At 44.3% G+C, this 27507-nt stretch overlaps 1 protein-coding gene across 2 annotated transcripts in view; it reads right to left on the bottom strand.

The window, feature by feature from the left end:
* The window catches only part of F13A1 (coagulation factor XIII A chain), a 77024-nt gene that overhangs the window by 11587 nt on the left and 37930 nt on the right, over positions 1 to 27507 (bottom strand). For both annotated transcript variants that reach the window (XM_028737806.2, XM_028737807.2), the window contains exons 6-12: positions 22878 to 22985; positions 16311 to 16485; positions 11962 to 12100; positions 7717 to 7820; positions 5635 to 5723; positions 4040 to 4193; positions 2140 to 2421 (exon numbers count right to left, since the gene is read on the bottom strand). In XM_028737806.2, the coding sequence (XP_028593639.2) occupies positions 2140 to 2421; positions 4040 to 4193; positions 5635 to 5723; positions 7717 to 7820; positions 11962 to 12100; positions 16311 to 16485; positions 22878 to 22985 (1051 nt within the window). The remainder of the gene's footprint in view (positions 1 to 2139; positions 2422 to 4039; positions 4194 to 5634; positions 5724 to 7716; positions 7821 to 11961; positions 12101 to 16310; positions 16486 to 22877; positions 22986 to 27507) is intronic.

The following is a 27507-nucleotide window of genomic DNA, read 5'->3' as shown; positions in this document are numbered from 1 at the left end:
TTTGAAAACGTGCTTTGCTCCTTTCTTTCCATAACATCACTTATCATCTCGTGTGTGTGTGTGTGTGTGTGTGTGTGTGTGTGTGTGACTGTACCCAAATGCACATAGATCACTGTAGGGTTCCTCTTCATTTGTACCTTATCAAAAAGTCTGGCCAACATGTAACAAGGGGTTGTTCAACTCTGCCTTCCATGCATAGGCTATGCATGTGGGTAAGTTGTAGGAGCAATCCAAGCCATTGGCTTTCAGGACCCTCTGCCTCTATGCAAAGAAATGTTTTGTGTGAACTGATACCTATTGTCAGGGACCATGCTGAGGAGGAATTGCACTGAGGAAGAATGGTGGGAGCCGCCCCTTCCCCCTGACCCTGAATTTTCCCAGGAGCAGGAGGACAGTATAGATTTGGAACAGTGGTTTGCAAAGGGGCATAGTTCAGAAGGCAGAAGCTGGGAAATACTGGATGGGGAACAATTAGGAGAAGAAACACGGGAAGAGAGTGGATTAACAGATTCACAGTCTCTGGACAGCATTCCCCCCCCCAATCCCCAAGGACACAGAGAGCTCAGAGAATGTCAGAACAGAAAGCGCAGAAGCTACAAACTCAGATTACAAAATGCAGGAGTGACGCAGATTAATAGGGATGGGGGGGGGTAAGCCTTAATTGGGAGCACCGCCATTCTAGGGAGACGCTTTCTTTTGTCTCTCACTGTGATTATTAAAGAAACTAACTGGTAAGACTTTCCTTTCGTTTGATCTGCTTATTTACTGCCACAGAGGAGGAAGCCGATCCCCCAAAGCCTGACACCTCTGCAAGGCCTTGTGGATGTGAGTACATCCAACCCATGTGATTTCATCATGATTTTAAGGCTCACTCCCTCAACCCATTCAGAGGTGCACAACTCTGGGGACATCCCCACAATAGCCTGCAATCCCCAGTGTCTTTGCTACTTTTCAAAATAATAATAATAATAATAATAATAATAATAATAATAATAATAATATTGCAGCAGGTCCCCCATAGGTCACCACAGAGGCACTCCACTACATCAGAAGGCAGAAGGCAAACTTAGATGTAGGTTAGCACTGACGTGCATCAGGTTTTTTTAATGTATTAAAAAACTGGGAATCGTGGCATGGAGGAGAGAACACAGAGCGGAAACCCAGCTCCCTTAGCTGCCATGATCCAGGAGAAGTGGTGGTAGCCGAACTGAGGAAGAGGAGGGCAGAAGACACAGAGAGATGCAGGCAGCATAAAACCTGGAATGAATGGACCTGCAGCTTCTGCCTGTGTCTGGAAGTGGCAGTGGGATGCTTGGCTCCAGTAGTGGCTGTAAGAATCCTCCTCCCTGCTGCTGCAGCCAATCACCCCAACACTGCTTTCAGAGAAAGACGGAGGCAGATCCATTCTAGCCTTTTTCTTCTGCCTGCATCTTTCTCGGTCTCATGGCTCTGTCTCCATCTGAGCTCCACTCTTCACCTTCCATGGAGAAAGATCTGTGTGGGTGAGAGGCTGCTTTTGTGGCAGGAAGATGAAGAAACCTTAAACTGTTTGGATCAGTTTGGATCAGCTCATTAACTGATTAAAGATTAAAGCGGCTGAGTTTGTTGTTTGAGGAATAAAAATAATGTCCCTTGTGTACAAGTATGTAGGGTGCACACGCTAATGAAATGTGCTGTTCATGCGTATGGCAGGTCAGGCTGCATGACACATACAGTTCTATTCTTCAATGCGTTACTATTACTCCTTGCCTGCCTCGTACCAGCATCTGAGGCACTCTGTCTAATGGTAGGGCTGGCCTTATACCAGATGAAGACTGTTCTGTTCTAACTGGCTTTTGTGTAATTCTGTCTCTACTGTTTGCTGCTGCTTCCCTTCTGTTGCTGCTAATCCTGAGCTTTTTAAAACCCTTTAATTAAATTGAATTTTTACATGTTGTCAATATATTAAGTATTTCATTATGGAGAGCATACGTATTATATTACAGTTGCTGTAAGATGCTTTGAACATTTTAAATACATAAAACATTTTCCTTTGGTTTCTTGCATCATGTGCTACTGTGAGCCTTGAAAAAAGGGGTGGAGCTATATGTTTTAATTAATGACACACCATTAAAATGCAGAAACATATTCTTGCCTTACCTTTCATGGGTTCCAGTTTCACATCAAAACTGTGGTTCTTGAATTCAGCCTTTGGGACTCCAGTATAGAACACAATGTTGCCAGAAAGGTAAGATGTAGCAGTGTACAGATTTGGGGTGTTGTTTCGAAAAGTAATGTTAACAGTGATGTCACTGCCAATTGTTGAGTCTTCCACTGAAAAGTCCATGTCAACCTCCGCGGTAGACACAACATCCTGGGTGTGAGATTTTTTAACACCATACATCAGGGCAGTCTCCAGGGCCAGTCGTTCTTCATCTGTGCCTGCAAAACAAATGGGAAATAGGTTTTTTAAAAAACATGTGAACCACTGGTCATGTTCCCACATCATGTTCAACCATGAGCAATAAAGAACCACAGTGAACTCATGTGTTCTCCTTCTCCCTGGGAGAAGTGTTTCTCTTTCCCTTTAACCGCAGTTTGCCGTGCCATTTGCTATGGTAAACTGTGGTTAGCACTAAACTTGAGTTAATTATAAACAAGCCCAACTTCAAATTATAGTTTCTGAAGCTGGCTTGTTGAAACGAAACTTAGTTCAGTTTAGCTACAGTTACAGATCCAGACGATGTGGCGAACTATGGTTAACTAAAAGTGGCAGCCAACGTTCTCAAACTCCTCTTATCACTCAAAGCATATTTATATGGTCTAGAAAATCTAAGGATGAAAAATGCCTGAGGCAATGGAGAAAGAAGAGGGAGAGACATGAGGATAATAGGAGATAGATATGTTGAAGTACAGTGATATAAATATAGTTTTTTAAAGTTAGAATCAAAGACTTAAAGTGAAGATTCACAGAAGAGCTAGGCACTATGTAAGTGGGTTAGAAAGGGGTTTTAAGCAAAAAGGGGCATCAAACTCAGCAGTTGGTGGGCCATAGGCTAAATCTGGCCCTTGCTGGAAGAAACATACCTGACAGTTGTTCAGGTGCCTCATCAGAGTCAGCAGCGTCTTAGCATGTAAGACTAAATATTGGGAGTTCCAGGTTCAAATCACTAGGTCTCTTTGGGCCAGTCCTGGTGTCTCAGCAGGCTCAGAAAATTATAAGCCCGCTAAGATATGAACTAGCCTTGTGGGTGTGCATGTCATCCCTCTGTTCTTTTCTTTGCACGAGCATGCAAACAAACCAACCAACAAACAAACAAACAAACAAACAAACAAACCAACAAACAAACCTGGAACTCTCCAATTAGCAATAGTTTCCTGTTTCATTGTACCTGGAAACTGTAGTTAACAGCTTTGGACTATCAAGGCAGCTTCTGAACCACAGCTTTCTGGTTCAGATTAATCAGATGAACTCGCTAGTTGAAGAGTTCCTTGTTTATTTGCTCTTGGCAAAAGAGGAGCTCAAGGGCTGCATGAACACCCATAAGACTTGCTCATATCCCAGCTTATTAAGCTGTGGTGTGGCGCTGTGGGTAAAAGCCTCAGCGCCTAGGGCTTGCCGATCGAAAGGTCGGCGGTTCGAATCCCCGCGGCGGGGTGTGCTCCCGTTGTTCGGTCCCAGCGCCTGCCAACCTAGCAGTTCGAAAGCACCCCCGGGTGCAAGTAGATAAATAGGGACCGCTTACTAGCGGGAAGGTAAATGGTGTTCCGTGTGCGGCTCTGGCTCACCAGAGCAGTGATGTCACGCTGGCCACGTGACCCGGAAGTGTCTCCAGACAGCACTGGCCCCCCGGCCTCTTGAGTGAGATGGGCGCACAACCCCAGAGTCTGTCAAGACTGGCCCGTATGGGCAGGGGTACCTTTACCTTTAATCACTGAGGAAAGTTGCTTTGAAGGGACAATAGGTGGCGGGGGGGAGGGGGGAGTTGCTTTGTGGATCTGTGGACTGATATAAATGAAACTTCATTCAGGTAATTATTGAGTTTTGCCGTGAAATTACCTTCTTTGAATTTGTAGAGTTCAGTAATGTCCCTCACTTTATCCCCGCCCTCTTCTTTGGTCACGATTAATTTCCCAATTTGGGTCTTGTCAACATGTTCAACCACCTTAGTTCCATTTTTCATTGCTTTTGAGTATACGACATCACTGTTCACCTAAAAACGAAGCAAAGGCAGAGCGTGAAGCCATCTGCTGGCTATCTCATGAGTCAGTTGATCATTAATTCCCAAACTATGGGCCATTAAAGAACAACAACTGTGCCACAGGAAATAGATTGATTACAAATGTATAAAGACTTCCATGAGCCCAAAGCATAAATTTGCAGGGGAGGCTGCCTGATGGGTCACTTCATGAATCACTTCTATGATCTTGCCTCCATCTTGCTTTCTCCCCTTATTTCCATTCACATTTTCACTTTCTCATGCTGCTTCACTTCATTACCTTTTCCCCACTCCAGCCATCATGCCTTCTGCTCATCTAGCATGCCACAAGGAAACTTCCTATTCCATGTGAGCTAATTCAGCCTTTTCTCATCCTTCAAATCCTTTTCAATAACCCTTCTTTTACTAAGCTCTGGCTAACCAATTATAGCCTTTCATTTTCTGCTGCCAAGTTTCTCTTGTCCTATATGAGGTCTTCTCCACCTCTCTGTTCTTTGTGCTGACTATCTTGATAAAGACTATTAAATGCCATTGCCCTGTAAGGGCATTAAGATCAAGATGGTTAGTCTTTCCATGGCCTAATGATTATCAGTTGGCGATGATGCAGAGGCAAACTTTTTCATTGGTGGCTTGCGTGTTAAGGAACATACAGTGGCGGAGCTTCATGCTCCAGCACCGGGGGACGGAGAGCAAGCGTGGGTGGGGCTGGTGCGCACCCTGGGGGCGTGGTGTCCCATCCACATGGGTGTGGCTGCATCCTGGGGGCATGTCCTGTGTCCTGGGGGCATGGCACCCAGCACGGGTGGGGGGGCAGCTGCGATGGCACCTCACTGGGATTGCGCTGCCAGGGGTGGTGTGCTCCCCCCGCACTCTTCTTCCTCCGCCACTGGGAACATACTCCCTGGTGAAATCCAAGAGGTTTCATCTGTATTGGCATTCTGCCGTCTTTTATAGATTCACCTGCTTACACAGACATTCCCATGATTTCTCAATGTGAGTTGCCTGTGTTAACTCGGGTTACAAACTTAGTTTGTTTCGAAGGTCCGTTCTTAACCTGAGGTGCACTTTCGCTAATGCTGCCGCTGCGCCGCCGGTGCATGATTTCCGTTCTCATCCTGGGGCACAGTTCTCAACCCGAGGTACTACTTCCAGGTTAGCGGAGTTTGTAACCCTAAGTGTTTGTAACCCGAAGCATTTGTAACTTGAGGTACCACTGAAATGGGATTGTTTTATCGCAGATGTTTATATTATCATCTTAGTGTTAGTGTAGTAGGCTTTTATACTTTGTAAACCGCTTAGAAGCCAATTTTGGCATTAAGTGGTCTATAAATAACAAACAAACATAATTGAAGTGGATGCTTAACTTGACTTTACATCTTGGAGTCTCCATCATATTTCTCACTGAGATGATGTAAAGAAGAATACGGATGCATACCTCTGCAAAAACGAAAGGTGAATCAAACTGGAAGCAGACGTGGCCATGCTTAATGGCTTGAACAGAAGCTGGACCACACCGATACATGCCTGAATGTGGAGAACCAAAAGGGGAAACATGTATTGAGTCTCCTGCTGTGCCACCTGAGCCCTTCCACTCCTGCTTGCAAGATTACTTCTGATGTCAGATCTTTACATACTTTCTGCCCTGATCAGCTGTCAGCCAAAGACCATTACGAAAGCCAAGTTACCAAAAGATTATATAATGCAACTTTGCCTCTCCTAGCCAAAAAAATAATAAAACCCTCTTTAGATAAAATAAAACCCTCCAAGGCCTCTTGGAATAATCTCAAACTGGTCATCCCAAAATGCACAGAAGCCCAAAGCATTATTATTTTTTAAAGTAGATGTTGCTGTTAACAATAGTTAATACATTGCCACAGAATTTGCTGTGCCCTTTACGATCACCAGCACAGAAGGAGCTAGGGATGTTTCCCAGGATCAAGCGTATAATTTACGGCTTTCCCATATGCTCCCTAATGAATGCTGTCAGACTGGGGCAGGTTGAAGCAGATCCCGTATGTTTTGATGGCGAGCTCTGGGTGCTCAGAAACTGTGGCTCTGGTCTCTGAACTGCCTGGACCAAATGTTTACAGTGCAACCAGTATTCCACTACTAAGTCATGAAAACAGATCAGGGCTTTCTATTTCAGGAGTGTACCTCTGAATACTGGCCACTGGGGACAAACAATATAGGAAGGCTATAATGTTTTTGTCTTTCTTGTGGCCTTCCCAGAGGCATTTGGATGGTCACTGTTAAAGAATGCTGGACTCAGTGGACCTTTGGTCTATTTCAGCAGCATTTGTCTTAGGTTGCTTTTCTTAGGAACTCACTTGACAAATCTCCTATTCTGAAATGGATGATACTGTATTGCCAATTATCCCTGCTGAGAGTGAAGGGAGGAGTTATTTTGGATTCCAAATGGTCTAATTGTCTATCCGTTAGTGGCCAGTCTTGTTTCGTCTTGATTCTTCAACCAAAATGCTCCTGAGATTTAAAAAAAATGATTCCAGTATAATCCAGATAGTCTAGTCCAGGCAACTACAATTCCCATCATCCCTGACCACTGGTTCTGTTAGTTAGGGATGATGGGAGTGGTAGTCCCAAAACATCTGGAGGGCCGAGTTTGGGGATGCCTGGTTAAGTCCTCTGTCTCATCTCTGAAGATGCTCTTAATGTTTCTCTGACTTTCTTGAATATAGATGCTACTCAGTCTGCTGCTGTCATACTAGCGATGTATACAAAGATGAAATACTCTTCAAAAAGGTCATTCAGTAATTCCTCTTTTATACCTTCATAGAGAGTTATATAAGCCACACTGGCTATTGTGTTCCATGGAATTTTATTGTTAGGATGTTGGAGGGTATGCCCTTCACCCTGCCTAGCTAAGGGTCATTCCATTGCCCTTTAAGAACTCTTAACAACTTTTGTGGTAACTAGTCAACCTTTCTCTGAAAGGCGAAAAAGAGAAATTCTATCCCTTCCAAACTTATTTTCCTTAGCACGTGAAATGGAAATGTCCCATTATATTTCTACGTTTGAATCAGATATTGGTTGGTTTTTTTTCATTCCTTCTGTCTGTTGTGAACCTACCATCATGCAGTGTGGCAAAGGGACTGGGTGGCGCTGTGGTCTAAACCACTGACCCTCTTGGGCTTGCCGATCAGAAAGTCGGCAGTTCAAATCCCCACGATGGCTTGAGCTCCCATTTCTCTGTCCCAGCTCCAGCCAAGCTAGCAGTTCAAAAGCATACTAGTGCAAGTAGATAAATAGGTACTGCTGTGGTGGGAAGGTAAACAGCATTTCTGTGCGCTCTGGCTTCAGTCACAGTGTTCTGTTGTGCCAGAAGCAGTTTAGTCATGCTGGCCACATGACCTGGAAAGCTGTCTGCGGACAAACGCTGGCTCCCTCAGCCTGAAAGCGAGATGAGTGCTGCAACCCCAGAATCACCTTTGACTGGACTTAACCACCCAGGGGGCCTTTACCTTTACTTTGCAGTGTGGCAAGGAAGAAATATGCTTACCATCACTGTTTTCTTGAGGGGTGCTGTCCACAGCTTGCCAGCCTCCAAAACCTACAGGGAGGTCTGGTCTGGTCATCCAAGCCTCATTCCAGCAATGGTAGTTCCTTTAGAGAGGAAAAGAATAACGTTCACATATTAAACAGTACCAAACCTAAGGGGCATCTTTATTATGGCTGTTCCGTTAATGGACATTTAATGGAAATAATTGAATCCTAGAACTGGCTGGCTAGTTCTAAATAATGCATAAACTCAGTGGCCAGACTTAAAGCACCCTGCACACAGTCTGCTTTCTCTGACAGGCACAGCTATTGCTTGCACACTCTGCAGCTGCTAGAGGGAGTGGCACCAGTTGGTAATCCACTACTTGAATGAGATTCTGGAGCTGACCTCCATGCAACTGCTAATAAAAAATTGAGTATTGAAAGCCTTTCTTTGGAGCAGTTACCAGCAGGAGCAGCTGGGGCTAGGAACTTTCAGAGCTGAGGGTGGCTGTCCTGTGTGGTGAGCTAGCTCAGAACACCTTCTCAGCAGTGGCATATAGCGTAAATTCCGGCGTATTAAGTGACTGGGCATATAAGACGACCCTCCCCCCAACTTTTGCTGTTAAATTATAGAGTTTGGCCGCCAGCCAAGTGCGGCCAGGGGCAGAGCGCGCACCCCTCCGCTGCCTCTGCCGTCACAGCAGCAGCCCGAGGCGAGGCGTTTGGTGGGTTGAACTCCCTCCCTCTCTCCCTCTCTCCCTCCCTCCTGGCTCCCTCCCTCCCTCCGGGAATCTGGCGGTCCCCATGGTGGCAGGGCGGGTGAGCCCCGACCGAAGCCGTGCACCACCTCGCGGTTGCTGCTGCTTCGGGAGGCGGCCAGGGATGGAGGTGGGGGGCGGCTCTTACCATCCTTATGCCCGCCGCCGTTCCAAGCCAGCCGCCGCCGCCCCCTGCCACAACCATACCCGGCGTATAAGACAACCCCCGACTTTGGAGAAGATTTTCTGGGGTTCAAAATTTGTCTAATATGCTGGAATCTACGGTACCCAAGTCTACTGTCTGGCCACACATCTAGTCAGGTTTCTAGGGCCTCCTGGACAGGAAGGGCTGCAAAGGACTTCGGCTAGGATTTTGCCCAAGAAACAGGCTTATCCCTTGGCCCTGGCCTCCTCACATTCTGGCTTCTCAGCGCGGCCTTGACAGAACCTCCACAGGGTCATCATCCCATTTGCAAACTGTCCAGGATATTTCAAACTTTCATAAAAAAACAAAAACAAAATATAGCCATGCCATTTTCATTCCACTGGTTCAATAAGGCTCCAGAAAGAGTGTGAATAAGGGAGAACAGGCCTCTCAGAAGACACTTTTCAGACAAGCTTCAGGAGATTTGAGGAGGGAGGGGAATACGGCAATTTCCTTTAAAAAAAAAAAATACCTGCTCCCTCCCAGTAGATGAAAAGCTAATTACATAACCCTGGCCATTGTCTCAGATACTCAATGCAATAATATTAGCAATAATGTCTTAGGAAAATATAAGGATCGTTAAGCTCAGCCAGTTTCATTCATAATGGCTGAGGGAAAGAGGGACGAGTAGTTTGCATTGGTGTGAATCTGAGGCTTGCCTTAATGAGACATTTCTAAGTGGAAATGAAAGCTGGGACGAGGGGCAAACTTGTCAGTTAGGTGAGTTAATGAAGCAGGACGGGATGGGTCTCTGTGTGTGTGTGTCTGTGGGAATTATTCCAGGAAAGTGATGCACACTGCCTGAATTTTTGAAACTGCTGGGAATGCTGCGAGGTTATAATAAATAATAATATTTTTTTATTTATACCCTGCCCTTCTGGGCTCAGGGTGGCTACAAATTTAAAACACTTAATTGTAATGCGACATAGAAGCAGCATACATTTTCCTGAAGCAGGATATGTTTAAAATGGTTTTAAATATTCTAAATTTGGCTTTGAATGAAAAAAGGACCACATTAATATCACATCAAAATTAGGATACAAAACCATTTAGGGTACAGCTTCCACTGAGTGGTACAAATGAAGAGAAAAGACATAGAGGAGGAACAGAAAGAACTATAGGTTAAATTAATGTATGACCCAAGAGGTTGTGCACATCATGTAGCAATAAATATACCATGGAGAGAGAAGATTAAAGGGGGAGTTCAAAAATGTAATCAAGTTCCCAAAAGGAAGCAAGATTTAAACCACTGCAGAGCTTACCCGCAATTGTTATAGATCTGCAAAGCTCCACTTACTTTAATTTTGAATTAGGTTTTAGAGAATCGCTGGACAATGAACGACTCCATGAAATGAAAAGTATATGAAAGCATTAGATATATATAGGGGAGGAGCGAGATCAAAGCATTCCCTTACAGCCTAGAACAGCCTGCCTCAAGCTTCGGTTCCCAGATGTTGTTGGAATTTAATTCCCATCTTTCCTGAACATTGACCATGTTGGCTGGGGACGCTGGGGTGTGTGTGTTGTAGTATAACAATATTTGGGGGCCCAAGGGTGGGTGAGGCTTGCTTGATACTACATGGGATAGTTCCACTGCTGAAGCTAAGAAGGTCTGACTCTGAAACTTGCCTACATGAGGGGTGAGGAGGACTACCAGAGAAAGAACTATGTGTAAGTTGCACCTTGGAGGAAGACTGGGTTATAGGCATAATCCTAAGTAAGAAAATAAAATAATTAAAAAAACAGGTGCCCTGGAAAGCATAGTGCAGCAGATGTTTACTGCAAAATGTCCTTTTTGGTGGTGGCACCCCAGACTTGATTTTATTTCAATGCTAGGTAAAGACCACTTCTAGTTTTCCTAGTTCTTTTCATCTGTTCTCATTTTCTCCTTTCCAGTTGTTTTTATGCTTGTTTCGTATATTTTGTGATTGATCTGCTCTGTTGCAATGTGGTTATAGGACAGTATATCAATACACATAAATCATAAAGAAAAGTTAATTTCTGTTGCAACTAGGGGTGGGTAAGTAACTGCACTATATTTCTGTGCTCACTTGTATGCACATACTTCTATCCCACCCTCTTGGGAAGTAGAATTAGTTTTGAGTTATGAGATCAATCAATAGTATACTACATCATTTTTGATATCGACTTTATGCTCCCTGCGGGTTGTGCCTACTTTCCGCCACTCCGGTTACAGTATAGCCAAAGGGTCAGTAAGTACATCCTCTGTAACGAAGATTCATACACACACAAAAAGATTAACACAAATGGAAAGTGTACAAGGCCCTTGATTGGAGTTTGAAATGCTAAATGTGGAACTGTCTCAATTTTATGGAAATTATAAGCAACAATATAAGAACAGAGCCTTTGTCAAATAGTGATATGAATTATCTGAACATTTCTGCACTGTTTCCCTAGGGATTTCCATGGGGATGGTGGGGATCCCAAAGGACGTGCTGTAAGGGGAGCTGGCTTCCAGCACCAGGACCATTGGCAGACCAACTCTGTATTACAAAGATGTCTGCAAGGCTTCAACCTCACCATGTGCCTGGACTGCAGTGCCTGGAGACAGACAGCCAAATATTTGTAACCATAGCAGGGACCAGAGATGGAATGACCACTGGGAGCAGTGCAGAGAGAACAAACACCATGGTGCACCTGTAGAAGCAAAACTAAACACCTTCATCTGCCCCAGCTGCAACAAAACCTGTCTCTCCTGTATCAGTCTCTACAGCCACAGCAGGCGCTGCAACCTTCCAACAGCTTGACCTCACCTCTAAAGGCATACTCCTCCATTACCAACCAGAGATTTCAGGCAACAATGCAATCGTGCAACAATGATATAGGGAAGCATCTTACATTTTTATACACAGAAGGGTGGGCTCCCCCTGCACAATTCTATGCATATCTACCCAGAAGTAAGTCCTACTGAGTTCAATGTGGTGTATTCTCTAGGAAGCAGTTACAGAATCACACCCTCAGTGACCTATATGTTGCTAATACTATGGTCTTTTACAGTGCTTTTTTTCTTTAAAAATGTTTAGGGGTACTCTCATTTTCCTACTCATATTGAAATACTGCCCATCAATGAGGCCAAACTTAGATTCACAAAATGTTTAGGGGTATGTGTACCCCTGCGTACCCCCAAGGGGGAAAAGCGCTAGTCTTTAATATTGCATCCTTCCTGTGTTCCTATAAAATAGTTGCGTTCGATTCGGGAGAGAAGAGAAGTCTTGGTTATTCTCATTACATTTTTAACATTTCAGAGTCAACACAACCTCCATTGCTCCAGATACCTTACCAGATCGAGTCTTTTGTGAGCCTGGAATCCACCTTTCCATCTTCATCAACGAAGACATCCAGCTGCAGATTGGCATCGTTATCGTGGGCTGAGGAATAGTTGGTGACAACCCTGGCAGGAATTCCTATGCACCTCAAAACTATTAGAAGAGGAGATTATTTTTTAAGAAAAATGTTCAAGTCAATGCAGTGGTGTTTGCATGAGACTAAACAGATATAAATCTTTGAGGGTTACTGAGAGTATTGTAGGAAGGACAATTTATCAATAAACTATGGAAACTAAGTTTTTTGTTTTTTAGGGTGGTCATAAAAGATCTAAGAAACATACCTGGCAAATTAATTGTCAGAATAGTGAATGCTGACAAACTAGAACTGGCCACTGACCTGCATTCATAACCCTCCCAAGACCACCCCCCATGGGCCACTTTGACAGGTGGATATCACGACCCAACTGTCAATCACCTGGCACCCCAGAACATGAGGTGACTCTACTCCAATGGGAAGAATCCTCTGAAAGGAAGACTCTAAATGCACCCCCAGTTCTTCCTTTCTTCCTTCGCATCCTCAGGAGGAAGACTTGAGGGTGTGCTTAGAGTGTGACCCTGATTTCTTCCTTTGCAGCCAAAAGTTGCCACCTTTTCAATTTCACGCTTTTTTCATTTCCTGTGCGGAAAAATGTCTACAGCCCATGTAATGGACTTCACCTGCAGCCTTCAAAAAGGCTAAGGAAGTACAGAAACAGAGTTTTTATCTCTACGTAATGACATTAATTTTACTTCTCCACAGAATTTGTACATTATCTCTACAGATGCATGGATTTTAAATATATTTAAATATATATGGTACTCATTTCATTGATATGTATATTGATATTGGTAGTTTAATCTTGCTGAGACTGTTTTTTGCATTTTTATTAACACACAGGTTTATTGTTGTACATCGTTTCTAAATTTATTGTTGTACATTGTTTTAATTGTTTGTTTTTCTTCTGTGACTGTACCCCCAAGTGTGTTTTATAAGCTGGTCTCGGACCGTAATAAATTATCTATCTATCTAACACACAGGTCTCTTATTGCTTGTATTGTATTGCATTTGTATGGTACATTATTATAGGTTGAATTTTTCATTACACTTTCATCTTAATATCAGCTTATTATTCAAGTGAAGAACCACTGCCAGTTGACAATACTGAGCTAGGTGGACCAGTATAATGCAGCTTCTTGTGTAGGAGAAGCCACATCGGGGGCCCCTAAAGACCTAATAAGACCTGAGGTCTCATTTTTGACACTCCTGCAGTACGTAGTTCATATTCTGTAGCCCTAAGGTGGCTGCAGTGTTTCATGCAGAAGAGTAATGTTTCTCGCACATTCATTTTAATGGTTTGATGACAAATTGCCTGGATTCCTCCAATGCCATATGCACCTATTGATTAAGCTTAATTCGAATGCCCTCCCAGACTTCGAGTGTGCAAGCCATCAAGGCTCATTGGAAATAATTCAGCTGACAATTTCAAGATTAATGGCTCTGCTCCTTCTTTTTCAGAATGTTTTAGCATTTTTAACAGATGACTGTCCCAAAATATTCAATATGGTAACCTTGGGAAGCTGAATCGTTGCACCCATACAGCATTAGAAACCCTAAATAGCTGGAAATTAAATTTCTGTGCATATTAAACACGGAGTGTGTGTTTTAAAAGACGGATGTGATTGCCATAGGATGTGGTTTTATTGGTGGAAACTTTTCCTGGAGTTCTGTTAAAATGGAATTGTAATTAATTATTGTGATTTTTTTATTTTATATGTGATTGTAAATGCTGTTGGGTCTTTTTTTTTTTAATGCAAACCATTTAGAGCTTTGGGAAAGCAAATGCCTGAAATAAATGCGAAAGTTTCAGCTCATATTCATGGGCTTCTCGGAGATTTTTTGATGGGCTTTATGTGTGATCATTCACAATGATTGATTCTCACAAGCAGTGGTGGCTGCTGGTGCCCATTGAAACCAGCAGGGCAGAAAGCAGGAGGCCAACAGTAGGTGGAGGCAGAGTCACAGAGGCAACAAAGTCTGTTTACCCAGGTACTCCCACTGAGTTCTACATAGGCTAAGGGAGGAAGAAGCTTGCAGATAGTGATAGCCCCTGGACTGTTCATAAGTAAGAAGGCAAGCAGGCATGGGGTGGTTGAGGACAGATTGAGGCTGGTTGGGCCATGCCCCATTTGTCCTAATGGATCAGACTCCACTGCCTTAATACAGTCCTTCTTTTGGATATACAGTGGTACCTCGGGTTAAGAACTTAATTCGTTCTGGAGATCTGTTCTTAACCTGAAACTGTTCTTAACCTGAAGCACCACTTTAGCTAATGGGGCCTCCTGCTGCCGCTGCTCCATCGCTGCACAATTTCTGTTCTCATCCTGAAGCAAAGTTCTTAACCTGAGATAATATTCCTGGGTTAGCGGAGTCTGTAACCTGAAGCACATGTAACCCGATGTACCACTGTATATCAAAGTATTTTATTTATCCTTTCTTGACTTTCTGAGCCCCTGTAGCAAGGGAACCCTGTAGCAAGTAGAGCATGCTTTCTGTAAATTGTGTTAGAGATGTACCGAGTTCAGAGCGTTCAAATGTTAATTTCCTTGCAGACATGTGGTGTTATTTCGGAACATGGCTCAAGGTTTACTTTAATATGTCCTTACAGCATTTGTGTAAAATCCACTCTCACCACATTCTGAGTAAAGATTCATAAGGGCGCCTCCCATGGATTGAAAGTGGATGTGGATAAATTGGATGTTTCTTAATGTGTAGCTGTTCTTTATATCTGGCGACACCTACTTATATTGGCATGACTACGAAGGGAAAGATAGGTTTTGCTCTGGAGTTCTGCCAGCTGTGACAGAAACAGGATGTTTGTTACAGTTTGTGTCTCTTCTACATATGGCAATATATGTTTAAACATTCCAACATCTTCCATTTTCAAAAAACAAAAAACCACAACAGGCTAATGTCTTGGCTATTTATCACTTGGCTAAGTACTTTGCAACAACAGTACCGAAAGTGCCCAGCTTCTGCTGTCTGCATTTCAGCAACATAATGTTTCCTTTCATTTGAGAGAGTCCATGGATGGGAATATTGGCTTATTTGCTTTCAGCATGTATATCCCACCGTTCACCACAAAGTCGCAGGTCATCACTCCTTGTAAGGCAGGGTCACCTCAAAAACCACATTGTAGAGTTGGAAAAGGTTTGGGAAAGGGCAACGAAAATGTTCAAGGGCATGGCCTCGGCCCAGTATACCTGAAGGAGCATCTCAACCCCCATCGTTCACTGAGATCCAGCTCCGAGGGGCTTCTGGCGGTTCCCTCATTCCAAGAAGTGAGGTTACAGGGAACCAGGCAGGGGGCATTCTTGGTAGTGGCACCAGCCCTGTGGAACACCCTCCCATCAGATGTCAAGGAAATAAACAACTATCTGACTTTTAGAAGACACCTGAAGGGAGCCCTGTTTAGGGAAGTTTTTAATGTTTGATGTTTTATCATGTTTTTAATATTCTGTTGGGAGCCGCCCAGAGAAGCTGGGGAAACCTAGCCAGATGGTAAAGGTAAAGGGACCCCTGACCATTAGGTCCAGTCGTGACCGACACTGGGGTTGTGGCGCTCATCTCGCTTTATTGGCCGAGGGAGCCGGCATACAGCTTCTGGGTCATGTGGCCAGCATGACTAAGCCGCTTCTGGCGAACCAGAGCAGCACACGGAAACACTGTTTACCTTCCCGCCTAGCAGAGCTTTCGAACTGCTAGGTGGGCAGGAGCTGGGACTGAGCAATGGAAGCTCACCCCGTCACGGGGATTCAAACCACCAACCTTCTGATCGGCAAGTCCTAGGCTCTGTGGTTTAACCCACAGCACCACCCGCGTCCCTTTAGCCAGATGAGCGTGGTATAAATAATAAAATTATTGTTATTGTTGTTGTTGTTATTATTATTATTATTATTAGACTCCCCCATGACTGCAGCATTTGCAATTTTTAGTTTACAGAAAAGACACATAAGAGGTGCTATGACAGAAGTTTATAAAATTATTTATGTCATGGAGAAAGTTGTATGTATGCATGTGTAAACAAGCCATAAATTATAAAGACACCACAGTGTCCACTGTTCCCCATTCTGAGGAAACCAAGCCCTTGGTAAGCACCTGGAGCCCTTGGAGATTAGGGTGGCATGCAACAAGTTTATTGTTATTCAGTGCAAGCATCAATGCAATCTCAGAAGGGTATTGGGAGGGCTCTGGTTCATTCCAACATGAAAAAGAAACCGTGTCCATGCCACAAAAGATTCATTGCATATTTTATCTCACACTTACAAGTGTTGAAGACTCCGGCAAAGACCCAGCACTGACCATACCGCACCGGTTCTTTAGAACTATGATATTCCAGCAGAATGTCTACACTTCCAGTCCAAGAGGAGGGTGGCACTCCGTATTCATAAACGCTGTTCCAGGAGCCGTACACCACACCGTCATCATCTTTAGAATTGATCTGAAGGGAGAACAAGCTAGTGAGAGGCCCGCCAGACGGGTGCTTTATTGAGAGTGTATTCTGCAACATGTTCCTGACACAGTAAAAGGTGCATTTATTCTGCTCTATTAGTTGTTCTGCAATGCTTCCCTAGCCCTGCCACAATATTGCTGTCTGGAAGAGCTACAGTGCAACAAAAGCAGGATAAAACAAATTAATAAACCAGCACATTTGTGGTATAACAAGTTTTGGGATTTCAGGAGGTAGTTACGGGATATGCACTGCTTGGAAGCGAAGCAGTGGGCAGCACTACTGCAGGCACAGACAATATTGAAAACAGGATCGTGTCTGACTGCCCTGATAGCATCATTAGCACAATCATCCACAAAAGGTATATCTGGAGGGGTCCTAAATTCACACAGAAAAAACATCCTTTAGGATTTGAACCTGAGTCACAATCCACACAGAAGAACCCCAGTTTATGCATTAACTACCACTCGTGCATAGTTATGTTTGACTGCAATTCCCCACACGAATAACAGTTCTGGAGGTGGGGAGTCAAGGCTGTGTGTTGTGGGAGGAGGGTGCCCCTTAAGAATGCATTCTTACAGGCAGGAGTATGTGAGAATGCATTCTCACATAATGGAATGATCCATAATGCATCATTCATAAACAGCCTCTATGCAAAGCTGTCATGGGCTTTGAAGAAGAGAAGAGTTTGGATTTAATATCCCGCTTTATCACTACCCGAAGGAGTCTCAAAGCGGCTAACATTCTCCTTTCCCTTCCTCCCCCACAACAAACACTCTGTGAGGTGAGTGGGGCTGAGAGACTTCAGAGAAGTGTGACTGGCCCAAGGTCACCCAGCAGCTGCATGTGGAGGAGCAGAGACACGCACCCGGTTCACCAGATTACGAGTCCACCACTCTTAACCACTACACTACACTGGCTCTCTTTGAAGACGCTTGAACTCAGGATGAGAGGGAGAAATGTTCAAAGAGGAAGGCATGTTTGGCAAACCCTCACCATGATCAACTCCCGCCCAGAAACCAGTTCTGTGTCCAGTTCTGGGCACCACAGTTCAAGAAGGACACTGACAAACTGGAACGTGTCCAGAGGAGGGCAACCAAAATGGTCAAAGGCCTGGAAACGATGCCTTATGAGGAACGGCTAAGGGAGCTGGGCATGTTTAGCCTGGAGAAGAGGAGGTTAAGGGGTGATATGATAGCCATGTTCAAATATATAAAAGGATGTCATATAGAGGAGGGAGAAAGGTTGTTTTCTGCTGCTCCAGAGAAGCGGACACGGAGCAATGGATCCAAACTACAAGAAAGAAGATTCCACCTAAACATTAGGAAGAACTTCCTGACAGTAAGAGCTGTTCGACAGTGGAATTTGCTGCCAAGGAGTGTGGTGGAGTCTCCTTCTTTGGAGGTCTTTAAGCAGAGGCTTGACAACCATATGTCAGGAGTGCTCTGATGGTGTTTCCTGCTTGGCAGGGGGTTGGACTTGATGGCCCTTGTGGTCTCTTCCAACTCTATGATTCTATGATTCAATGTCCCCACTGCGGAAGGATGTGTGGCTCCAGAATTGGCCTCCACAGTCACTTACAGACTCACTGTTAAAACAATCTTACTCGGCTGTGAGTAATTGCCAAAGAAGAGGAAGATACATAATGTGATTCTATCCTCAGATCACCTCCACTGATCATTGGGTGAATGCCAGGCCTACATCAGGCTATATTTACACACGTACAAGTTGTTCTAAGACCTGTATGAATGAGGAAAGCTGCAAAAGGACTTTCTTCTGGTCACTAATGGCAAATTTGAAGGAATGGTCTGATTTGAGCTGATATGGGGAAGCTGGGGATCTAGTAGTGACCATTCTTTGGGAAGGTACATGCGCCTGAAAAATTGGAGAGTATGAGGTTAGTGTGCCTTCAAAGCGCGAGCTTTCAAACACACCCAAAACCCCTCAGCAACACCAAAATGGTTGTGTGATTCAGCTCCAAACTTATCAGCATTTAGTGGGAAACGAAACGTGTCTCAGAAAGCATTTGACCTGTTTTGCAAGAAAAAGAATAGAAAACTTCTGTTTGACCCCCTTGCAATTCCAATGGTTTTGATATAATTTATCCTGAGTAAGCGGTGTATGTGTGTGTGTGGAAATAGGCTGTTCATCGTGTGCCCATCATGAGAACAAGAAAGATTTTGCTTGTCTAACTTTGCTCGGGGTAAGGCTGTATGGAGTGAGAGTTTTGCTGACTAATGACTAAATGGATAGCTATTAGTGAGCAATACATTTCCTTCCAGCAATTTGAACCAAATCAGTGGAGGCTATGCGGAAAAGCTCCTTTTGCTCTGTACCTTGTAATTATGTTAATACCAAGTTGCTACATTCTTGCCAAATAAATCACGAGTCTCATTGGAAAGCTTTTGGCTGGATTAAGTACTGGTTTCTAATTAGAAAATCGACTTCCTGTGAACCCTGAGATAAGCATTCAGCAGCAGACCTAAAGGGGTTTCAGGGCGAGACCCTGAGTGGCCGTCGCCAGGAAAATAAAAAGGCTCTCGGCAGGCAGGATGGTAGAATCATTCCGCTTTCCAAACCAACACACTGTGCTTGGCAAAAAGCAAATCTGGCAGACAAATTTGTGGCCCTGCAGATGTAGCCGGACTGCAACTCCCATCATCCCTCACTGTTGGCCATCCTGGTGGGGGCTGGTGGGAGTTGGGGTTCATCAACAAGTGAGCCAGAGGCTCCCCATCCTTGGACTAGAAAGGACAACAACAACAACAACAACAACAACAACAACAACAACAACTGTATCCTGCCCATCTGACTGGGTTGCCCCTGCCACTCTGGGTGGCTTCGAACAAACATAAAAGCACAATAAGCAAATGGATAGCTCCATTGGTTAGAGCATGGTGCTGATAACACCAAGGTTGCAGGTTTGATTCCCGTACGGGACAGCTGCATATTCCTGCATTGCAGGGAGCTGGACCAGATGACCCTCAGGGTCCCCCCCAACTATGTGATTCTGTGAATAAAACATCAAACATTAAAAACTTCCCCATACAGGGTTGACTTCAGGTGCCTTCTAAAACTTGTAGAGTTGTAGAGTTATTTATGTCCTTGACATCTGGCAGGAGGGCGTTCCTCTGCCTGGTTCCCTGTAACTTGCAGAAAACCCCCTACAAACCACCACTCACTCCTGGAATAATAATTAAGAGCCTTCCAAATTAAACACCAAATCACCTACACCTTAGAATGCAGAAAAATAATATTTAGTGCTTGTATGGTGTTTCCATGTGTTCAAAGGGTTTCACATAGGTAAAGGTAAAGGGACCCCTGACCATTAGGTCCAGTCGTGGCCGACTCTGGGGTTGCGGTGCTCATCTCGCTTTATTGGCTGAGGGAGCTGGTGTACAGCTTCCGGGTCATGTGGCCAGCATGACTAAGCCGCTTCTGGTGAACCAGAGCAGCGCACGGAAAGGCCGTTTACCTTCCCACCTGAGTGGTACCTATTTATCTACTTGCACTTTGACATGCTTTCAAACTGCTAGGTTGGCAGGAGCAGGGACTGAGCAATGGGAGCTCACCCTGTTGCACGGATTTGAACCGCCAACCTTCTGATCGGCAAGTCCTAGGCTCTGTGTGCGCCAGCACTTGTATGGTTCTTCCATGTGTTCAAGGGGTTTCACATAGCCCATCCTTAAAACAACCCTGTTAGGTTAAGTATGTACAGTGGTACCTCAGGTTAAGAACTTAATTTGTTCTGGAGGTCCGTTCTTAATCTGAAACTGTTCTTAACTTGAAGCACCACTTTAGCTAATGGGGCCTCCCACTGCCACCGCACAATTTCTGTTCTCATCCTGAAGCAAAGTTCTTAACCTGAGGTACTATTTCTGGGTTAGTGGAGTCTGTAACCTGAAGCGTCTGTAACCCAAGGTACCACTGTATTATTATCCCCTTAGAATCCACTTATTATATTGCAGGCTGAGAGGGAGAATGGCTTGCTTAAAGCCAGCCTAGTGTGCTCATGGCAGAGGTAGAGTGGCCATGTTATTTACAGATTAACAGTCCTCTAGTTGAAGGGATGCTCATAGAATCATAGAGTTGGAAGGGACCCAAGGGTCATCTAGTCCAACCCCCTGCAATGCAGGAATCTCAGCTAAAGCATCTGTGACAGATGTCCATCCAACCTCTGATTAAAAACCTCCAAGGAAGGAGAGTGATAAAGAAGCAGAAGAGGAGAGCAGGGACTTTGACACAGGTCATCTGGTCACAGTCTTCCCCACAACAGCGAGACGTATTGTATTTCTACTTAAATTACAGAGATTTCCCCCCCCCCAATCTGCATATATACACAAACCAATTATCATATGCAAATTGTATGCAAATCTGTCTTATTTCACTCTTTCTTTTGGTGATGCACAAGTGGCCTACATATAGGCAAGAGTGAAGCCAAGGACCTCTTGACTGATAGCTCAGTCTCTTACACTATAATCACACTTACTTGGAAGTAAACACCACTGAATGGAATGGGACTTACTTCTGAGTGGACATGATTAGGGTTGTAGTCTCTGTCGCTAGACTTTTGGGAACCTAACCCGCTTTTATTTTATTTTTTGAGACCCTATTATTTTAGACAGAACTGGATCTACCATGCGCCAGGGTGACGCAGCTTGCCTCAGGGTGTAGATTTGAGAGGTGCTGATAAAAGGCATTACAGTATCAATTACCTAATTTATCTAAAACGAGCTAGGAGGCAGTCCAAAGCTGTGGGTGAGCAAAATTTGGTTTTTTATTTTTTATTATCAGCGGGGATGCTATTTGAATTGTCTGCCTCAAGCTCCAAAGCATTTCGGGCTATTTCTGATTTTTACCAGGACACACTCCCTCCCCATTCCCTTCCCCTCTTTTTTATTTTTTTTTAAAAAGTCTAATTATCACTGTAGTCCTAATTTTAAAGAAAAGTCGATAAATTTCCTCTAGGCCAAAACACTGAGACATTAATGAAAGGGGGAAATCACTGCGTTGCATTCCAAAACTGCATTGCTGTCATGATCCTGGTGGCTTGAATTTACGGAATGCACTTCTCTCTAGCCTGTATCAAAATGTGCAGCATAGTCAGAGGTGTATTGGTCTGAGATTTCGGGGTGGGGGCACAATGTCGTGCCTGTGGCATAGTGTGTGACGTCAGGCACACAAAGTCCCAATGTGGCGTCAGGAGATCGGGAGGAGCCAGGAGGCAGAGCTGAACGTGGTGGCACCATAGTTTCAATGGCCAGTGGCTCCTCTTCCTGCTGCTGCCGCCGCCACAGGCTGGGGGCTGCTTCCCCCTCTTCTCCATGGCAGGAGGAGGAAGAGGGGGAGAAGGAGCCGGTCACTTAAGCCACACCACATTCAGCCCCGTGCTTGGCCCTGATTCTTTTGAACACGGGGGACCCACTCCCCCCCAAAAAATATTGGGAGGTCCATTGGGCCCCCAGGAGTTGGCACCCCTGGCTCCTAGGTTGACTCGGGAGAAGACACCAAGGAGAAATTGTTCTGTATGCTCCAAAGCTAAGGATTGAGGAACACTGAAAACACAAGGGGCTTCAGTTTCAAGAGAATGGTGTGCAACTTCTGCTACATGGGCTATGATATCGGAGCACTCCCAAGCATTTGGCCAGGCACATGCACAGAAAATAGTAAATCTAAGTGAAATGCATGGAGATCTGCACTGATTATTATTAAAAAAAAATTGTAAGCCACCTATATTTTCCACTACGCTGAGTACAACCACCAAAAATGAAATACTGGGCATTGATACTCTCATGTGTCAATTCGCTGCCTTTCAGCAAGGCCAGATTTAGGTTTGAGGAAGCCCTAAGCTACTGAAGGTAATGGGGCCCTTTATATGTCCAGCTGTCCTTTGTCAACAACAAATTGTCGCTGTTTTTTTGTGTGTTGAATATATGCTACATGGTAATTTTGGACCTAATAGGTATCTAAAGCCATTTGCACATAACAAATAGGAACCTACACAACACAAAACACTGTTGCTGTATGTAGGTGTGTGTTTTTTTTAATCTTATATTTTGGAAATGTACACACTTCCCCCCCCCCTTTAAATTTTTTGGGGGCCCCCAAGAGAGTGGGGCCCTAAGCTATAGCTTGTTTAGCTTATACATAAATCCGGCACTGCCTTTCAGTGGTACTCCACAATCTGTTGCTCTAGCCCAGCTGTTGAGCCAGCCCTGGGGCTTTAAAACTGAAGTGTGTGTGTGTGTGTGTGTGTGTGTGTGAGAGAGAGAGAGAGAGAGAGAGAGAGAGAGAGAGATGGGGGCATATTGACGTAAGCCAAGTAACAAGCAAATGGTTCATTAAACTCCACACATTGCATCCACTATATGTTCCTTACGTACCACTGCAGAGCCAACGCGACTGATTTTGACCGGATTCCCTCGGCCTGAGAGATCCAGCTGTGCTCTGTCCATCAGGTATAGGCATGCATCCAAAACACCTTCTTCAAACTAAATAAAAGGGAGGAAAAAGAAAGAAACAGAGAATGGATTCAGTGCTCATTCTAGAAAACAAACGGGAAACAAATGCTCTTTGCTTCGAAAGAGGGAGTACAATTCTTTTTTCAATTCTATGTAGGAAACACCAATTTTCCTATATACAAATTGTAACTTCAGCTGTGCCACTTCAGATCAAACCACCAGAAGATGTTTGATATAAATCTTTACACAAACAACAAACAATCCTTAGCCATTGAAACCCCGCCTCTCTATGGCTTGAGGCACCTTACAATGATAATATAAAACCATAAAACTGCAATAAAAATTATCATTAAGCACCCCCCATTAATATACCACAAAACCAACATATCTCAGCAGCAGTGGTACAAAGCTTTAATTAAAAATTTCAGCAGCCAAAGGCCTTTCTGAAAAAGAGAGGGTGAAAGCTCTCCAAAAACTAGAACGATGAAGATAATGGCTAGTCATCGTCTACATACTACCTCCACGATTAGAAGCAAGCTGCCTCTGAATACCAGTTTGCCGTCACTTCCTGTGTTGTACATAACATGGAGCAGAGTCCAATTTGCAGCTCACAAGTGGTACAGTTCATATGGGGAGAGACATGTATTGTAAAGGTGAAAATATCTAAAAATTAAAGTGGGTGGGATTGTCCAGCTTAGGGTTAAAGGTGGCTCCAGAGTACGCCACTACTTTAAGCCATGGTTGCCATTGGTGCCTGACAAGACAGGCATAGTGCTGCAGTTCAAAGGTGGCTTATGCAAGTCAGCTGCACATCAGACCCATGCAAACTCGCAAGGGCAGATTCTGGCTGTTTTACACAAGAGTCACACATGGAGAATGCCCCTTTGGCCTCTTCCATATATGTAGCTGTTCTGTTGAATAAGGTCAGACCACACCTGGAGAGCCAGTGTGGTGTAGTGGTTAAGAGCAGTAGACTCGTAATCTGGTGAACCGGGTTCGCGTCTCCGCTCCTCCACATGCGGCTGCTGGGTGACCTTGGGCTAGTCACACTTCTTTGAAGTCTCTCAGCCCCACTCACCTCACAGAGTGTTTGTTGCGAGGTAGGAAGGGAAAGGAGATTGTTTGCTGCTTTGAGACTCCTTTGGGTAGTGATAAAGCGGGATATCAAATCCAAACTCTTCTTCTTCTCTTCTTCTGGAGTTCCATTTCCAGTTCTGGGCACCACAGTTTAAGATGGATTTTGACAAGCTGGAATGTGTGCAGAGGAGGGCAACCAAGATGATGAAGGGTGTGGAAACCAAGCCTTTTGAGGAGCGGTTGAGGGAGTTGGGTATGTTTAGCCTGGGAAAGAGGAGGCTGAGAGGAGATATGATAGCCATCTTCAACTATCTCAAGGACTGTCACATGGAAGAGAATACAAGCTTATTTTCTCCTGCTCTGAAGGGTAGAACTTAGAACTTGAACCGATGGCTTCAAGTTACAAGAAAAAAGATTCCGACTAAACATTAGGAAAACCTTTCTGTCAGTCAGAGCTGTTCAGCAGTGAAACAGACTCTCTCAGAAGGTAGGTGAACCTTCCTTGGAAGTTTTTAAGATGAGGCTGGATGGCCATCTGTCATGGATGCTTTAGTTGAGATTCCTGCATTGCAGGGGGTAGGACTACATGACCCATGGGACCCCTCTCAGCTCTACATTTCTATGATTCTAAGGAGCCCTTCCAGATGCCCTTTCTATTGAGCATTTGTGATGATTTGTGCTCATGATACTATCAGGGCAGTTATACACAATCCTGCTTTCAATACTGTTGCGCTGGCAAAAGTTTCAGGCCAGACATACTGCTTTGTCACCAATCAGTACATGACCCCCTAACTTCCTTCTGAAATCCTGTAGCTTTTTAAACCACAAATGTTTCACAAGTGTGCCCTGCTTTTGCGCCCTTCCAAATGGCAATAATGTGGCAACACCGGGAAACATTGTTTCAGAACCATGAACAAAGCGGAACGATGTGTGAATCCGCCATGAATGCAAAATTATTGCATCAGTGGCATGTTGCAGAATACACCTGCAGCAACTCAAAGCAGCAGCAGCCATTTTGAACTAAGATGGTAGTCTCCAGAAGTGTGGTTATCTATCTCAAATCTTCAAATGCAATATCATGTTCCAGTATTCAGCTTCTGGATAACTTTAAAATACATCGGGTGGTGGGTGGTGGAATAGCACTGGGCAGCCCTAGCTCAAATTAAATCTATTCTAAACTCTCTCTACTGCCACTCCAAATATAGATAGTTTGCCACTAGTTGCACTTCTGATTATTGATGGGCCTAGCAAGCCTTGCAAAGAGAGACCAGCACCGGCAAGTGGCCTGAAACTGTCTTCGAGAATGAACTCTAATAAAGGAGTCTAAATTCTGGGATCCAATGACAACAAGGACAGGAATAAATAGGGGGCAGAAGTGCCTAAATAGAGCAGAATTCATTATGAAAGAGCCTGCCCTGTGATACAGTCCAATTTGCTCAGAAGAAATTGCATAGCAACCAAAAAATGACACTGTCTCTTGGAAAACAATTGCCGAGATGGTGGCAAAGGCACATGAATTCAATTATGAGCCTCTCTAAGCGGTGGTAAACAAATGAGCAGATTATATTTCTGTTGCAAGCTGGACCATCGCAATTGTTGAAGCTTTTCTTTATGCGTTCGGGTTTGCCTCTGTTTCTTTTCTTTTTTTTTAACAAAAAAATGCTAGTTGGTTAAAAATAGCAACAATAAATTGATTGCATCACTGATTAGTTAACATACCGACATGGCGATGAACTATCTAATGCAATTGTATCCAGGTTGGACATGACACATTTATCATCATTCATCTCCTTGGCTCTGTTACCTATAATTGCATTACTTTTCTCTCTCTCTTTTGGAATGGAACAGAAGCTCATTACTAAATAATGAGTTATAATCCTATAGTGTGAAACAGGGTTCGCGGTGGAGGTCAACACTTTCCCAAAGGAGATGCTTCCAGCAACAATATCATCTTCAAAAAGCCGAATGTTTATTCTAGGAATTGGCCCATAAATCTCAATGGTGTACAAGAGTTCATTGGTGTAAACAATCCTGGAGTAAGAAAAATGCTTTGGTAGCAGCTCTTGAAAAATGGTCCTTTCACAACTGGGGATGTGGATCCATTTTTGAGCTCACCATACTTGCCACATGCTTCATCAAATAAAAGTTTTTGTTTATCTCTGTGCTGTTGGTTGAGGCAGTCCTTAGTCTGCCCCACATTCATCAGAGTCTAAGCGAGCCAGATTTCTTAACATCAAGTCATTCCTGCTGTCAGTAATGCAAGGTCGGTGAATAAAGTACAGACCTTGCACCAAAACTATTGCCATCAGGGGTTTATAATGCTCTCCCAGTGGGACGTGGGTGGCGCTGTAGTCTAAACCACTGAGCCTTTTGGGCTTGCTGATCAGAAGGTCAGCGGTTCGAATCCCCACGATGGGATGAGCTCCTGTTGCTCTGTCCCAGCTCCTGCCAACCTAGCAGTTCAAAAGCATGCCAGTGCAAGTAGATAAATAGGTACCGCTGCGGTGGGAAGGTAAACAGCATTTCTGTGCACTCTGGTTTCTGTCACGGTGTTCCATTGTGCCAGAAGCAGTTTAGTCCTGCTGGCCACATGACCCAGAAAAGCTGTCTGTGGGCAAACGGCAGCCTGAAAGCAAGATGAGCGCCACAACCCCATAGTCACCTTTGACTGGACTTAACCGCCCAGGGGTCCTTTATCTTTCTTTCTTATAATGCTACACAAAGAACTTCATTTTGATCACATAAGTGTAAGAAGGACTTTTCATTTCAAGCAACCAATGATCCATCATAACTACATCAATATCTGGCAGTGCCCAGTACTGAGATGGCAGGTGCCCTTTACATTCCTTGATGCAGCTACAACTTCTCCTGGTTATTCCTCCCCATATTCCATTGACTATCTATCAGAACTCTGCAGCACTGGCCAAACTCCAAGGGTGATAACCGTAAGAAATTATACCCAAAATATAATTCCGCACATTGTGCAGTACCACGCCTGAGTTTGCCTCTGAGTGTACCCTCAGCAAGTATAGCAATCCCCTGGCAATAGGAAGTACTAAGATTAGACCTTCGTCATTGTTAGATTGTTACCTGGTCAAGGCCTATTAGGAAAAGGCTGCCTGGCCCACTAAAATGTTCTGCCCATGGGGACTTGCAGAAACTAATGGATGTTGGGTATATAGAGGAGATACCAGCAGCAAATATGTTGATGCTTCAGAGGCATTGTGGAATGAATGATCGACTGGAGCAAGAAACATTGTCAACCACTGCTTGTCCGCATTCCCTGCTGCCATCTCAAACGACCTTAGCCACCCAGTATGGAGAGGAGATAAGAGCTCACTTGGGGCACAAAGCAAATCTGCCCATGTATGTCAAGAGCCCGTTTTGAAGCCTAGGAGGCGACAGCAAATGATGGTAAAGGGGAAAACATTCTTCTCTGCCACAACTGAATCTGTAGGGTTGTGTTCCAGAGGCT

This window comes from Podarcis muralis, chromosome 8, assembly GCF_964188315.1.
Source record: "Podarcis muralis chromosome 8, rPodMur119.hap1.1, whole genome shotgun sequence".
Classification (NCBI taxonomy): domain Eukaryota; kingdom Metazoa; phylum Chordata; class Lepidosauria; order Squamata; family Lacertidae; genus Podarcis; species Podarcis muralis.
This window is presented reverse-complemented; position numbering and strand designations above follow the sequence as displayed.